Source organism: Dipodomys spectabilis, unplaced genomic scaffold (genome assembly GCF_019054845.1).
Source record: "Dipodomys spectabilis isolate Male_0828 unplaced genomic scaffold, ASM1905484v1 ptg000019l, whole genome shotgun sequence".
Lineage (NCBI taxonomy): Eukaryota > Metazoa > Chordata > Mammalia > Rodentia > Heteromyidae > Dipodomys > Dipodomys spectabilis.
Window position 1 is genome coordinate 19,339,811 of NW_024870696.1, and position 14,519 is coordinate 19,354,329.

Consider the following 14,519-nt stretch of genomic DNA (forward strand, 5'->3'; position numbering starts at 1 on the left):
AGGTGTGAGCCACCAGTGCCCGGCATTGGCCTCTTTTTTTTTTTTTTTTACTAGTGATGAAATCATACCTTCACGAGGTCAAAATTAGGGCCAAAATTCAGGCTAGGTCACGGCCAAAGGCTGGGCTTGTCCAGAGCTTATCCATCTCTGTGCCCAGTCATCCTAGGATCTCCCTGCTAGAAAGTATCAACTCCATCTGTCTACCTCTAGCCTTCTCAAGTCTGCCAAGAAAGAAGATGCATGGGGGATAGGAAATGGTATGAAAGGCAGAATACAACCTTATGTTATTCAAATACTTCACATTCATGGATGAGCATCTCCAAAGTGAATCATTAATTGTTCTAAGAACACACAAAAGAGAAGGAGACAGAAAAGCTGATCCTAGAAGAAGCAAGAGTATTTGGAATTATATTTGGGGTTATGTTGAAGTTTGAGCCACTTTGGATTTGTATTTCTGAGCTCAGGAAAGCCCATCACTCTTTTTGGCAGTTTTCCTCATGTGTAATATAGAATAAACTTGGAATATGTCCATCGGGGATTGCTGCAATGACATGGAATAAACACCCCAACATGGAGCGAATTGCTGGCAACATGGTGTGCCCTTCTCAACTTCTCTTAAGATTGAGTCGTTGCTCAACTAAAAATGGATCCAAGACCTCGATGTCAGGTCTGAAACCTTGAAACGATGTTAGGAAGGGGGAGGAGAAGCAACAGAACTTACTGGCATAGGCAGAACCTTTCTGAGTAGAGTTGCAGGGCTCAGGAAGTTGAAGGGATTCAACAATGGATTGCATTGAACTAAAAAGTTTCTGCACAGCAAAGGACGTAGTTACTAAGCTAAAAAGTCAGCCAACAGCTACACATCTAACAGGGGCCTAATATCCAGAATGTGCAAGAAGCACAAGAACTTGTCTCTCAAATAAATAAACCAATTAACAAATGGGTAAAGCAGCTAAACTGGGATTTCTCAGAAGAAGGAAGTATGATCAATAAACACTTGAGAAAATGCGCAATGTCCCTGGCCATAAAGGTAATGCAGATCAAAACAACTCTGAGATTCCACCTCACCCCAGTAAGGTTGGCTAACATCAAGAATTTGAACAACAAGAAGTGTTGACAGGGCTGCTGGGGAAAAGGACCCCTATTGCACAGTTGGTAACCGTGTAAACTTGTGTAACTACTTTAGAAAGTGGTTTGGAGGTTCCTCAAAAAAATGAAACATAGATCACCCTTTGATGCTGCCAAACCACTTTTGGGCATCTACCCAGATCATCACAAGCCAGGATATGGTCAAGACACTTGTGCATCCATGTTCATTGCTGCACTATTCACAATAGCCAAGTTAGTGGATCAAGAAATGTGGTACTTTTTTAGAATGGAATTTTCCTCATCTATTAGAAATAATAATATGATGTGATTTGTGGAAAAAATGGATGGACTAAGAGTGAATCATGTTAAATGAAGTAAGCCATTCTCAGAGAGACAAATGTCACTTGTTTTCCCTCATATGTGGAAGTTAGATCTAAAATACAACTAAATAGGGGCTGGGAAGGTGGCTCAGTGGTAGAGCGCTTGCCTTGCATGCCTGAGGCCCTGGGTTCGATTCCTCAGCACCACATAAGCAAAAAGAAAAAAGCCGGAAGTGGTGCTGTGGCTCAAGTGGTAGAGTGCTAGCCTTGAGCTGAAGCACTGAGGGACAGCGCCCAAGCCCAGAGTTCAGGCCCCACAACCGGACCAAAACAAAAACAACTAAATAGAACTTATACAACGCTCTATACATTTAGACACCAAGGGACTGACTGGAGAATGATATGCTTCTGGGGGGTGGGGAGTCCATGGGTGTAACTTCCCTGGACAACTAATGTACTGTTTGACAAAATGAATATCAGGACGTGGAAACTTGATTTTGGGGGGGATGGTAAAGAGGGGACGCAGGAATGAAGGAAGGGAGGGGGAGCAAATGCAGCCATTATATTCAATGTGCATTCTGTAAAAACTGAACTATGTAACTGAGGGGTAGGGCTGGGAGGGGAAGAGCTGGAAAAATGATGGAAGATGTGGCATTGATCAAGATTGCATTGTGCTCAGAACCTGACCCATGCAATAAAATCCTCTTCTACAGCTACTTAAGAATAACAACAACAACAAAAAAAATCATGGCAGATGAGGAGAGGAGATAGAGAAAGGCATTTCTCTAACCCTCAGTCCTCAACCCTAAATTCATTTGAATGATGCCCAGAACATAGACGGAACATCAGGCGATAGTCATACATTCAACCAATGCTTTATTGTTTCTGTCAAGAACACATCAGATATTTGAGGGATTCCATTTTGGGGCTGTAAGCTCACCAGCTTGTCTGACATTTTTGGACTAAGCTGAAGGTGAATGAGATTATGAGCTGGAATTTTCCCTAGAGGATGGGGGTGATTAAAAGCTTCCCCATCCCTGGGTGCCATAGGCTGGCTACAGCTCGGTTTTAGGGTAGGGCTCTTTCCGGTCCCCATAGTCTTGTGTGGAAGCCAAGTCCACGGCCTCTTGGATGCTCTTTGCTGCCTTGAGCCCTGATTTGATGGCAGTGTCAATCCAGCCATGGGGCAGGGCTGTGTGCTCACCAGCAAAGTAGACCCGCCCTTCAGGACGGCTCAGCTCCTGGGCATGGTCCCCATATTGGTAGGGGGTAAAGGTGGCAAAGCCCCCCAAGGCATAGGGGTCCCGGCTCCATTTCTTCACCACGGAGTAGGGACACAGGGCCCGGAGCTCCTCGCTGGAGCAGTTGTGGATGGAGGGGCAGTGGATGGCGGCCAGGTCATCAAAGACCACATCTACCACCCGGCTATGGTCCATGGCAGCGAAGAACAGGGAGTCATCGTCGAGGGTGTAGGAGGCTAGGAGGACTCCTCCTTGGATGGAGAAGTTCTGGTTGTGGTAGTAGATGAAGCGGGAAGGCCGGTCAGTGGTGGACTTGCCTCGGAAGATGCCCTCCCTCTCCCAGAAGCGCTGTGTGCAGGCCAGGCCCACTTTGGTGGCGCTGCTGTAGTGGACAGAGCGCAGCGCATCCTCCTTGCTGAGGGACAGGGGAGGCCGGAACCGGAGGAGCCGGGCAGCCTTGGCCGTGGTGGCCACAACCAGATAATCCGCAGTCAGCTGCACCGTGGGCTGCAGAGGGTCTCGTGTCCTGTAGGTGACTTGGACGTGGTCTGGGAACATCTCCACTGTCTCTGCCGGTGAGTGAAGCCGCACGGTCCCGGGCCCTAGGGACTGATGCAGGGCCTGGGGCAGCTGGTCAAAGCCCCCGATGATTTCATCAAACCTGAGAGCAAACACACCAAGGAGGGAAAGGGAAGCAGGTTGATGGACAGGCAGGCAGGGGATGGGATGCTCAGATTGGACCAAGAGGCTGACTCAGGTTCTGGTCAGGTGTTAGGGAGATCGACAGTTGGCAGTGCCTGTCATTCCAGGGGACTAGAGAAAAGGTGCTGCTGTGGATGGACCAGTCAGGAAAAGGCATCTTCTCTGCTGATACAGCTCCCTGACTCTCAGAGATATTCCTCCTTCCCCCTCAGGGGTCCCCCTGGTTTAAAGTCCCCCTGGGTTTGAGGTGGACAAACATGCAGGAACCTTATGGACACATTCAGCCGTTTCCATCATACCTTCAGAAGATGCCCAGCACAGAGTAACCCCCAAAGAATGCAGCCTAAACCCCACTGCGATCCTTCACCTGCTCTGCCTCTACACTTCTTCACCTTCCACTCGCCCGCACGACACTGCTAGGCTGAATAAAAAGGAGGAGCTATGGGAGCATGCAAGTTGGGAAAGGAAGAGGACTGAGTGCCCCAATGGATAAATCCACCAGGACTCACAGCCTCCCTCTTGTTAGTGTCTATTTCCTGAATTGAATATGAGACTCTAAGAGTGCATTTCAGTTCATTTTCTCCTTGAAGCTACTCTGGGTGCCCAGAGTCTGGGTTTTGCATCTCTAATACATCTTTCTATGCTGAAGAATAACCAGTAAACAAGCATCTGTTTGAGACATCTGTAACCCTAGCTACTCAGGAGGCTGAGATGTAGGAACACAGTTTAAAGCGAGTACAGGCAGGAAAGTCCATGAGACATTTCATGCCAATGAACTGCCAAAAATCTGACATGGAGCTGTGGCTCAAGTAGCAGAGCAGTAGCCTTGAGAAAAGCTAAGGAACACAGGCCTGAAGTTCAAGTCATGCTGTGGAAACTATATAAATAAATAAATGGAAAAATAAAATTAAACTAGCCAGTGTCCCCTGGCGCAGAGTGAAGGCCACAGGCCAGACACACTGCAGGTGTAAGGAGTCTTTGTTGTTGCGTTGAAAGACTGAGACTTGAACTCAGTACCTGACGCTGCGCTCATTGGCTGGTTGAGCCACGCCTCCAACATCAGTTTAAGGACTCTTGATAGTTGTTAGCCAGAGGATCTCACAGTGAGAGTGCAAGTCAGGCAGCAGGGGCATTGCTGGGAGCCCATTAGAGGCCCACAGCTCAGGTCCCAGGCCGGGTCACTAACTCTGAAGGGCGATGCCAGCCTTCTGTGCTTCATCTATCAAGTGGCCCCCTCCCCCAGTCATTCTGAGCCACCCTGAGGTTGGGAACTCCTGCCTCTTCCTCTCTCCTCCCATTTCTAGGGGATTTTTTCAACATGGCCCACCCAGAGCTCCCTTTTACCATTGTCTTCTTTAAGGAGCTGGTGAACCCAACACCCATTCTCTCCACCCCCATTTCCCACCGAGACTCCTTGAAGATGATGATGTCACGCAGGGTTTCTGTGAAGGCCTCATAGTAGCCAGAGTCTGCGTTGAGCAGAACGCCGATCATCTGCACCGCCCCGCGGCTCAGGTTCCCCACCTGGATCAAGAACTCCTGTGAATGCATGCAGGGAGAGAAGACGCACGGGTCAGGAGGTGCAGGGGCCGATAGGAGGCCCTTGCTCTCCTCTGGGGGTAGCAAGGACAGGGTAGAATGGCAGGTGGCACCGGATGGGCCCCACCACTGGACTGTGGGGCGCTGTGACCCTTGGTGGACAGGAGTCTCAGGACCGACCTTGGTGGAGAAGGAGTCGTACTTCTCTAGCACCTGGCTGCAGCTGCTGGTCTTCAGTTCTTCCACAACCTGTGCAGGGGAGAAGGAGGAAGTGAGGACTCTCAGCCCCAGGTAGCCTCAACCCTGCCCCGCTCAGCTCCCAGGATCCACGCTTCCACATGGTGTTTGCCTGAGGCTCACTTTGTGGGAATCCTGGATTCCAGGACTCTCACACACAGAAGTGTGCTGATGGTGGACTTTCACCTGTACGGTTGGACACACAACTGACGTGTGAAGGTAAGAGCTCCAGAACCCCTACTGGCCTTGGAGTTATGGGGAGTGGAGGTCTTCCTCCTCATTCTGGGTAAGAGGACATTTTTCTGCAGGCCACTAGGGGCAGTGTGGTGGCAGAAGGCCTGGCCCCTCTGAGCTGTGAGCAAGGCTGGATGAGAGTCTGAAAGCTGGACATGTTTATTGGGCCTGCGTCAGCACACCACTCCTGAAAGGAGAGGACACTTGGCAGAGCCTCCCCTGAGGGCTGCCTGTCCCACAGAGCCCAGCTGCCCCGCTGAGGTTGCCCTGAGCAATGGGTCCGAGAAGAGAGAGGCGCGGTCCACACTGAGGACATGTCTGCAGAGGTGGGCAAGCATTCCAGGCCATCATCATTCTCACTTCGGACCGCACAACTATCATGATAATAATTGTCATTTGAGCACTGGCACTGTTCTTATCACATTACACAGGTCTTCTCCCTTCTTCTTCACAAGTTACCTGGGAGAGGGGCTCACAGAAGCTGGAGAAGAGCACAATCTCTTACCCTGGATTGCACGGTGGGTATTCAATAGCAGCGCCTCAGGCATGGGCTTACCAAGATGCTTTCACCGGCAGCTATGTTTGCTTATATTCAACATTTAAGGTCTGACAATGCACAGTGGCTGTTGTGCATGTGGCTCAGGTGAGAGATGAAGGCCAGGCATCAGCCTGAAGTCTCAGGGAGGACTTCCCCTCCACTTAGGGGATCAGAGAAAACTTGGGGAAGTTGGAACCAAATGGCTCTGAAGAAAGTGCCTGTGTCTTACCTTCCTCAGTGATTCATCAAAGAGCTGCTCCGCAGTCTTCCCCACCTCATCTTCCCGCACCTGGTAGCCTAGAAGGCCAGGATCACTTTGCACAGCCCCTGTACGCTCACGTACTCTGTTAACCAGTACCCAGGTCTGATTGTTATTGGGGAAGAACTCTTGGAGTCTCAACCCAAACATGCGGACAAACTCGAGGGAGAGTCTGTAAAGTGAATTACAGATTGTTCAGGAGTGGACATGGGGGCTACCAACCCCTCTCTGCTCCCAGCACTGGCTCTCTGTCTCCCCTGGGTTCTCTGGGGCTACTCCTGTCCTCCTTTCATTGAAGGGAATCTGGGTCCCCTGTCACTATGCCAGGCTAACGCCATGCGGCCGGGAGGGCTGGCTGAGCTGGCCACAGGCTAGGTTACTATGCTGGCCAAGCTTGTTCTCACTTTGTTTGAGACCTGTGGACTTCAGACCTTCAGATGTGGCCACTCTAAGCCCTGGAAAGCCTGTGAAATTTACACAGGGAGTGTGCACTGCGTTCATCTTCTCTGGAGGCCTTGGGCACCATTCCCATGCTCTCAAGGCTCAATGCTCCAATCACCCGTGCTAACACTTCCAGGATGGTCTGCCCCATCCAGGAGCTGCCATGAGATACCATGGTCTCCCAGAACCACGCTCATAATCTCAGCATTGGCTGCATTTGATTTTCCAAGGCATTGGCCCTTTGAATAATCTTTCCTCAGTTAGGGAAGGTGTAGTTCTATTCATTAGTAGATTAAAACATTTAGAATGATTTCTGGGTAACCTTGAAGTTGCATAATTAGGACAGAGTACAAATTCTTAGCTTTCAGGAAAGGACTCAAGACACTGATGGGCCTCTTGTCATTGGCATTCTTGGAGATCACCTCTTGGCCTTTCTCATCTGCCTCTACTCCAGGAATCATACCTGTGGTTCGCAGGGACCCTCATGGCTCCCAGCTCTATGTACCACTGAGCTCCAGGAACTCTGTGGGTCTCGATTCTGCCTCCTACACGTCCCGAAGCTTCCAGGACAGTCACCTAGATGAAAGAAAGCCATTGACTGGACTCAATAAGGTCGAGTTCCCTCTACATAGCACTCTCCTTCCCTCCTGGCAGGCCCAGGTTTACCGCCCCTCCAACTCGGAGCTCTCCCCCTGCTATAGAATCAGAACACTCACTTTCTGCTCCACTGGTCCAAGTCTGCACCTACACCTGTTCTTTGGTCCTAGCTCTGCTGGGATGCTCCCTTCTCCCCCTGTCCTTGCTCCCAGCCTGCACTCCTCAGGCCCTCACATACCTGGTGGCCAGCATCCTGCAGAATCTTGGCAGCGGTGAGCCCAGCTATGCCTGCCCCAATCACCACTATCTGTTTCTTTTCATTGGTCTTCCCCAGTCCACTTTGAGCCAGCTGCAGCAGCTCTTCATACTGGGGATCTTCAAAGCATTTGAAGAGTTGGCTGTTGAAGGCCTGGGTATCCAGGCTCAGCACAGACAGGAGAGCGAGAGCCAGCCAGCCCGGGAACATAGCTGTGGAGATGGCAGGGAGGCAAGTGGCTGGGGAACCCAAGAAGTGCTGTCTTCCCCTTCATCTGGGGAAAACTCTGTCACTGCATGTGACGAAACATCCTGGCACTCTTGTTTCCTTTCTTCTTGACCACAACATGCCTTAGTCATGGGCTTCCACGCCTCCATGGCTCCACCGGACAGCATGTATCTCCTCAGGTATCAGTGCTCCCTGCTCCCAGAGTGGTGCTTGTGTCCCAATCAGCCAGACCAGCAGGCAGAAGCGGGAGGTGGACCCTCCATCGCTCTGGGTTTTTCCCAGCACAGAATGAGGATGGAGAGCCTGAGACACTGTTGAAGAAACCGATGGTCTCTGGAATACCCATGGCAGGCCAAAGCTTCCCTAGCCTGAGGGAGATACTGTGGGATCGCATCTGAGAGATAGGCTCACTTTTGTAAGGGACTTTATCAGTCACAGCATTTGAATTCCACACCTGTCTTTGGAGATGCTTTCTTCCATTCCATCCTGGCTCAGTTCTGGGAGAAATGTGCTCCACATTTCCTCTAGGAGGTGATTAAAAAAAACAAACATAGGTATGCATTTTGTGCTAGGTGACAGTGGGTAATGCCTATATTCCTTGCTACTCAGGTGGTTGAGATCCAGAGGACCATGGCGGCTTAGGAAGATGTTCACCATTCTCCATCTCCTAAACTACTAGGGGAAAAAAGCAAGGCTTGGAGGCATGGCTCAAGTGGTAGAGTGCATAAGGCCCTGATTCAAACCCCATTACTTCCCAGAAGGAAACAAAAGAAAGAAAAAGCAGGCGTGTGTGTTTTGTGATTGTTGTGTTCTGGTTTTTAAGGCTATTGCCTCTGCCTTGGGTTGAATTATGTCAAAGCTTTAATCCCCAGTAAAGTGACTCTGCCTACAGATGGCCCCTTCTGAAAAATGGACTGGGCTCTGGTAGGCCACCAGCGCTGAGCTTCCCCCAAATGAACTGTTTCTTGTAAGAAGAGGACATATGGATACAAAGAGAGACCCCTGGGGATGTACGCACACAGAGGAGTATGCACAGCGGGGAATACCATGTGAGGGTACAGTGAGACGGCGGCTGTCTGTAAGCCAAAGAGAGCAAAAGAGTGAAACAAGGACAAAGGGTAACCAGTGCAACAGACAGCCACAAGACACCAGGATGGAAATGAACTGTGCAGCTTGTGGGAGGAGGTCAACGAGAGGGATAGTGGGAGAAAAACAAGGGAGGGGGTAACAATGTTCGACAAGAACTGGACTCATTACCTTACTTATGTAACTGTAACCCCTGTGTACATCACCTGTACAACAAAACAAAACTTTAACAAAAGTCTAATCTACCACCTGTAAGAAACAAAGGTCTTGCTTGTGCCACCTGGTCTGTGGTGTTTTGTTGGGGTGTCCTGAGCCCACGAAGGCTGTCCGCTTCATTATTCCTGTCCTAATAGAGAAGACAGGGGGTTGTGTCTCATCCAAATCTCTAGCTCTAAACTCATTACCACAGATCTTTGAAATAAAGCTTGTGTAAATCTATGTAGGGGATGTGGCAATCTACCCTGGGCTCCAAGCCCAGCACTTTTGTTTAGTTTAGATTACCTTTCCCACATAGCTTACTGAAGAGGCATTTGAACATCATGACAGACAACAAAATAATAGTCTCCCGCCACTCCATCCCATCCATCACCACGAACCTGCTTCCATGCTCCCATCCACTCCCACAGCAAGTATGTTAGACAATTATTCAATCTCCTTTCGGCCCCATCTTGAATCAGAAATAACCCTTTGTGCACAGAGCTTGACTTCCAGTGAGAAGTCACCAAATTATTTGTCGCACGCAGGGTAGAGGAAGACAGATGGGAAGACTAAACTAGAGGGAAATATGGATGGAGAAATGAATGAGTGGATGAGTAGAGAGAGGAAGGCTGTGGAGGATGAGAGGCAGATGCTTGCCAGCTTCAGGGATGTCCCCTCCAGCGTCTGCATTTATTACCAGCTCTAGGCCTGGAGGCTGGGCCCGGCCTGGACCTGTCTTCTCTGCTCGCTCAGTGCACCCTTCCCTTGTCTCTGGCTGTTTTCTAGAAGGCTTCTCCAGTATCTCTTTGCAAGCGAGCCAACCTCGATGTTTGGTTTGTTTGGCTTATGTAATTATCTAATTGCTCTTTATTACATACACATACACACACACAGAGCTTTTCTCCACTTTGAATTCATCCACCTCTTATTTCTTCAAGAGAAAGAAGTGAGACTTATTCCTTCTCTCCTTTCTTTCTTTCTTTTTTTTTTTTTTGACAAGGTGGAATCATTTTCTGTTCTCGCCTCATGTGACTTTATCTACTTTGTATTTTTATTATTTTATACTAGCATATATTAATTGTATGTATTGATACTATATTCAGTGTGGTATTTTAACGCATGCACACAGTGTGCATTTCTGAATTGCTAGACAATTGAGCTTGAAATTGTCAGCAAGTTCCATCACCCCCAATGCCACAAGATGCAAGGTGGCCTTCTGGGAAACACAGAAGCTCTGAGTTGTTCTCCTGAGTGGAGATTCGTGTGTGTGTGTGTGTGTGTGTGTGTGTGTGTGTGTGTGTAGCTACCAGCACTTTCCTCCCAGTTGCTCTGTCCTGGAGAGCAGCCATTGGGGCCAAGGGCTGCTCCCTCCTGGTAAAGGAAAGTAGAGGAAAGCATCTTTGAGCTTCAGGGTTTGTCACAGAACCCAGAGTACCCTATGGCTCTGCTGCACAAAAGAAGTCAGATCAGGAAGCTCATGGCAGCTTTGTGCTCCTCCACTCACTCTGTATCCCTTGGGCTAACCAACCACTTGTGTCCTAAACAGGGACACTGGCTCATACCTATAATCCTGAGGACTCGGGAGATGGAGATGAGAGGACTTAAATTCCTGGTGGCTGAGATCCACTCCTCCCTCTAAACAAACAAACAAGTAAAAACCTATCGAGATTCCATCTCTACCAAACAGTGTATGCCATGTAGTTATGCAGGAGGTATAGGTGAGATAATTGCGGTCTGAGGCTAGACCTGAGACCAAAGCAAGGTCCCAACTGATAAATAACCTGACTCAAAAAGGTCTCAAGTGGTAGATCCCTTAAGGTCTCAAGTGGTAGATCCCTTGCGTAGTAAGTTCAAGGCCCTGATCTCAAACCTCAGAGAGCTGGCCTGTCCTTTCTCGAAGACAGAGGGACCACTGAGCAGTTCAGATCCTTGCTCTGAGTGTTGGTTTCCCTGAAGACTCTATGTCTGGTATGGTATTGATACATTCTTCACCTGTGGGTGTGGAAAGGGTATAGAAACCACCCACCTTAAATCTCAGACTTCAAAAGAGTCTCACTTATATGTGGAAACTCAAAAAGTTAAACCTAAAAACGTGATCTGAAGCCGGGTGCCCATGACTCACACCTGTAATCTGAGATGCTCAGGAGGCTGAGATCTGAGGACTGTGGTTCAAAGCCAGCCCAGGCAGGAAACTGTGAGACTCTGACCTCCAATAAACCACTAGAAAACCAGAAGTGGTGTTGTGGCTCAAGTGGTAGAGCTCTAGCCTTGAGTTGAAGAGCTGAAGAGTTCAAGCCCCAAGACTGACCAAAAAAAAAAAAAAAAAAAAGTGACCTCAAAAAGGAGTGTAGAGCCAGGCGCCCAGGGGCTCACGCCTGTAGTCCTAGCTACTCACGAGGCTGAGATGGGAGGATTGTGGTTCACAGCCAGCTCTGTCAGGAAAATCTAAGAGACTCTTATTTTCTAAGCTGTGCCTCAAGTGAAAGAGTGCTAGACTTGGGGGAAAAAAAAAACAAACCCGAAGGGAAAGTACTCAGTAAATTCTACCATTCAGTAGAGTAACTAGGGTTAATCTATTAAATACTTTATGAAGACCCACCAGGGAGGAGTTTGAAGGATGAATATACTATATAAAAATAAACATATGTGTGGATAATGAAGATTATACATTGTATATGTATATTTTCACACTGTATCCTACAAATATGTATAATTACATGTTAACCCCGGAGCAAAAAGTAAATTCTGTCCCTTTGTCTCCTCCAAAATGTATTTCTTGTCACATGGGAAGATATACTGATGGGCTTGGGAAGTGGGTGGGGCAGGGTGAGGCAGGGGAGGGCTGGACAGGGCAGGGGGTGGGCTGGGAAGGGTGGGAAGAGGGGCCTGTCCAGAGTCTAGGCCTCTGGGTTTTCACAGAAGCTCAGTGTGGTCTCGTACCCTCAGGGAAGATGTGGCTCAGGCCCCCACGGGACTCCAGGTCTGTCTCTGACAGGAGTACAGTCAGGAAACATCTTTCTCTCTCCTGCCTCTGGGCAGCCCCTATCATTTAAAATATACCCCTGCTGAGTGAGGCCCAGGTGGCTCACACTGTAATCTAGCTACTCAGAGGGAGAAAGGTTCAAAGCAGACAAGAAAGAGAAACTCATCTTCAATTCACCAGCAAAAATCTGGAAGTGGAGGCGTGGCTCAAGTAGTAGATTGCTGGCCCACCATCAAAGCTGAGTGAGAATGCAAAGCTGCAGTTCTAGCCTCAGGGTTCTCCCCTCCCCTAGTACACCTATGCCTGGCAGGAAGGTTCTGGAAAAAGATGCCAGGGTCCTGTTGCCAAGGGCACAATCTGCTGCTCTTCTTTCTCATATCTGCCCACCTTGCCACCTACTACTTGAGTGTGTAGACTCCCTGGCTAGGAAATCTAAAGTTCCACTGAGCAGCCTTCTGCTGTGTCTTTGTCCAGGATCCCTGGCCTCTTTGCTGGTCTCCTCCAGGCGTCTGTATGCTAGCAATCATACAGCATCACGCTTAGACTAATAAGTTTCACTCAATTCATTTAAACACTGTAAATACAATCCACAGCAGTAACGAACTCTTAAGCGAGCCCCACTCCAAGGAGGGCTCACGTGGCATGTCACTTGGAGGGGTGGTCCAAGGGAGTCCGTTGAGGTGTCCTCCAGGCTGCTCCGCGTGGCTGGAGGGAGAAGCAGCCGGCTGCTGGCGGCCTCAGTGGAAGGTCCGTTCCACGTGGCGTCACCCCACTCAGGGAGGCCGGCTCTGCTGTCCCGGGGTTTTAGATGGTTTCCGCTGGGCCTTTCATTTCTGGCTAGGTCTGATTAGCAGGGTTGCCTTGGTGACAGCTTGGCCCGTGGCCGCCTCTGGTTATCAATGAGGGCCGAGTCTTCTTGCTTCTGGCTGAGTCTGGGTATCTGGGGGCTGGTTGTCTTGATGGTGGTTCTGGAGCCTCCCTGGGTGTCACCTTATCTCTATATTCCACAGTTGGAACTCCTGATGTTACAGCTTAATAGTCCATACTATCTCACAGCACACATACACTCAGTGCATTCCTATCAATAGCCTACCATGTCAGCATTCAATCACACACCACGTCAGCATTCAATCACACACCCTGTCAGCATTCAATCACACACCCTGTCAGCATTCAATCACACACCATGTCAGCATTCAATCACACACCACGTCAGCATTCATTCACACACCACGTCAGCATTCAATCACACACCCTGTCAGCATTCAATCACACACCATGTCCGCATTCAATCACACACCATGTCAGCATTCAATCACACAGCACGTCAGCATTCAATCACACACCACGTCAGCATTCAATCACACACCACGTCAGCATTCAATCACACACCACGTCAGCATTCAATCACACACCACGTCAGCATTCAATCACACACCACGTCAGCATTCAATCACACACCACGTCAGCATTCAATCACACACCACGTCAGCATTCAATCACACACCACGTCAGCATTCAATCACACACCCTGTCAGCATTCAATCACACACCCTGTCAGCATTCAATCACACACCACGTCAGCATTCAATCATACACCCTGTCAGCATTCAATCACACACCCTGTCAGCATTCAATCACACACCATGTCAGCATTCAATCACACACCACGTCAGCATTCAATCACACACCACGTCAGCATTCAATCACACACCCTGTCAGCATTCAATCACACACCACGTCAGCATTCAATCACACACCCTGTCAGCATTCAATCACACACCACGTCAGCATTCAATCACACAGCATGTCAGCATTCGATCACACACCACGTCAGCATTCAATCACACACCATGTCAGCATTCGATCACACACCACGTCAGCATTCAATCACACACCACGTCAGCATTCAATCACACACCATGTCAGCATTCAATCACACACCATGTCAGCATTCAATCACACACCACGTCAGCATTCAATCACACACCATGTCAGCATTCAATCACATTCACCACAGCCTCTCACCGCAGTGCTGACCACTGCTTCACTCAGTGTCCTTCCTAAGCCTCTTGGAGCGCTTCCTCCCACCCCTGGTACTGGCAGGAGGTCCCCCTGTTCCTCAGCCCACCTTTTCTTGGCGACTGATAGAGTGAGGGCTCAAATGCAAGTTCCTTCTCTTACTCTGTCTCTCTCTGTGTCTCTCTGTTTCTGTCTCTCTCTGTCTCTCTTTCTCTGTCTCTCTCTTTCTCTCTGTCTCTCCACTCTGACTCAAACTCACTCCTGGAACTGCTTTCTTCCTTGGTGGTCACACAAATGATTTGCCAATTCAGATTTCTGTGCTGTACTGTTCTTCACAAACAGGAACTGCAGACCCGCCTGCTCCACCATCTTGTTTCTCCCTGCTTGGGTTGAGAGTGGGAGGCAAAGTGGGCACTTTTCTTGTCTAGAAAACCTAAAGTAGCTTTGGGCTCTCTATTCCAGCCTGGAATCTATCTATCTATCTATCTATCTATCTATCTATCTATCTATCTATCTATCTGTGTTTGTTATTCCCCTGTGAACATTCAA

General features: G+C 49.1%; 1 protein-coding gene across 1 annotated transcript; it reads right to left on the bottom strand.

The window, feature by feature from the left end:
- Nucleotides 1-2,268: 2,268 nt before the first annotated feature.
- Nucleotides 2,269-7,714, bottom strand: LOC122103786 (L-amino-acid oxidase-like). Its single transcript, XM_042674441.1, has 6 exons — nucleotides 7,436-7,714; nucleotides 7,064-7,176; nucleotides 6,130-6,331; nucleotides 5,072-5,140; nucleotides 4,758-4,891; nucleotides 2,269-3,311 (listed from the first exon to the last, which is right to left on the bottom strand). Exons 1-6 carry the CDS (start codon nucleotides 7,661-7,663, stop codon nucleotides 2,465-2,467), a joined length of 1,593 nt encoding a protein of 530 aa, XP_042530375.1. The 5' UTR covers nucleotides 7,664-7,714; the 3' UTR covers nucleotides 2,269-2,464.
- Between the last annotated feature and the right edge of the window lie 6,805 nt (nucleotides 7,715-14,519).

Coding starts and splice junctions, on each gene's coding strand:
- LOC122103786 (XM_042674441.1), bottom strand. CDS start 7,663: ATGTTCCCGGGCTGGCTGGCTCTCGCTCTCCTGTCTGTGCTGAGCCTG. Junction 7,177..7,435: donor TGCAGGATGCTGGCCACCAG/GTATGTGAGGGC, acceptor TCTTTCATCTAG/GTGACTGTCCTGGAAGCTTC. Junction 3,312..4,757: donor ATCATCTTCAAGGAGTCTCG/GTGGGAAATGGG, acceptor GTTTGCTCTCAG/GTTTGATGAAATCATCGGGG.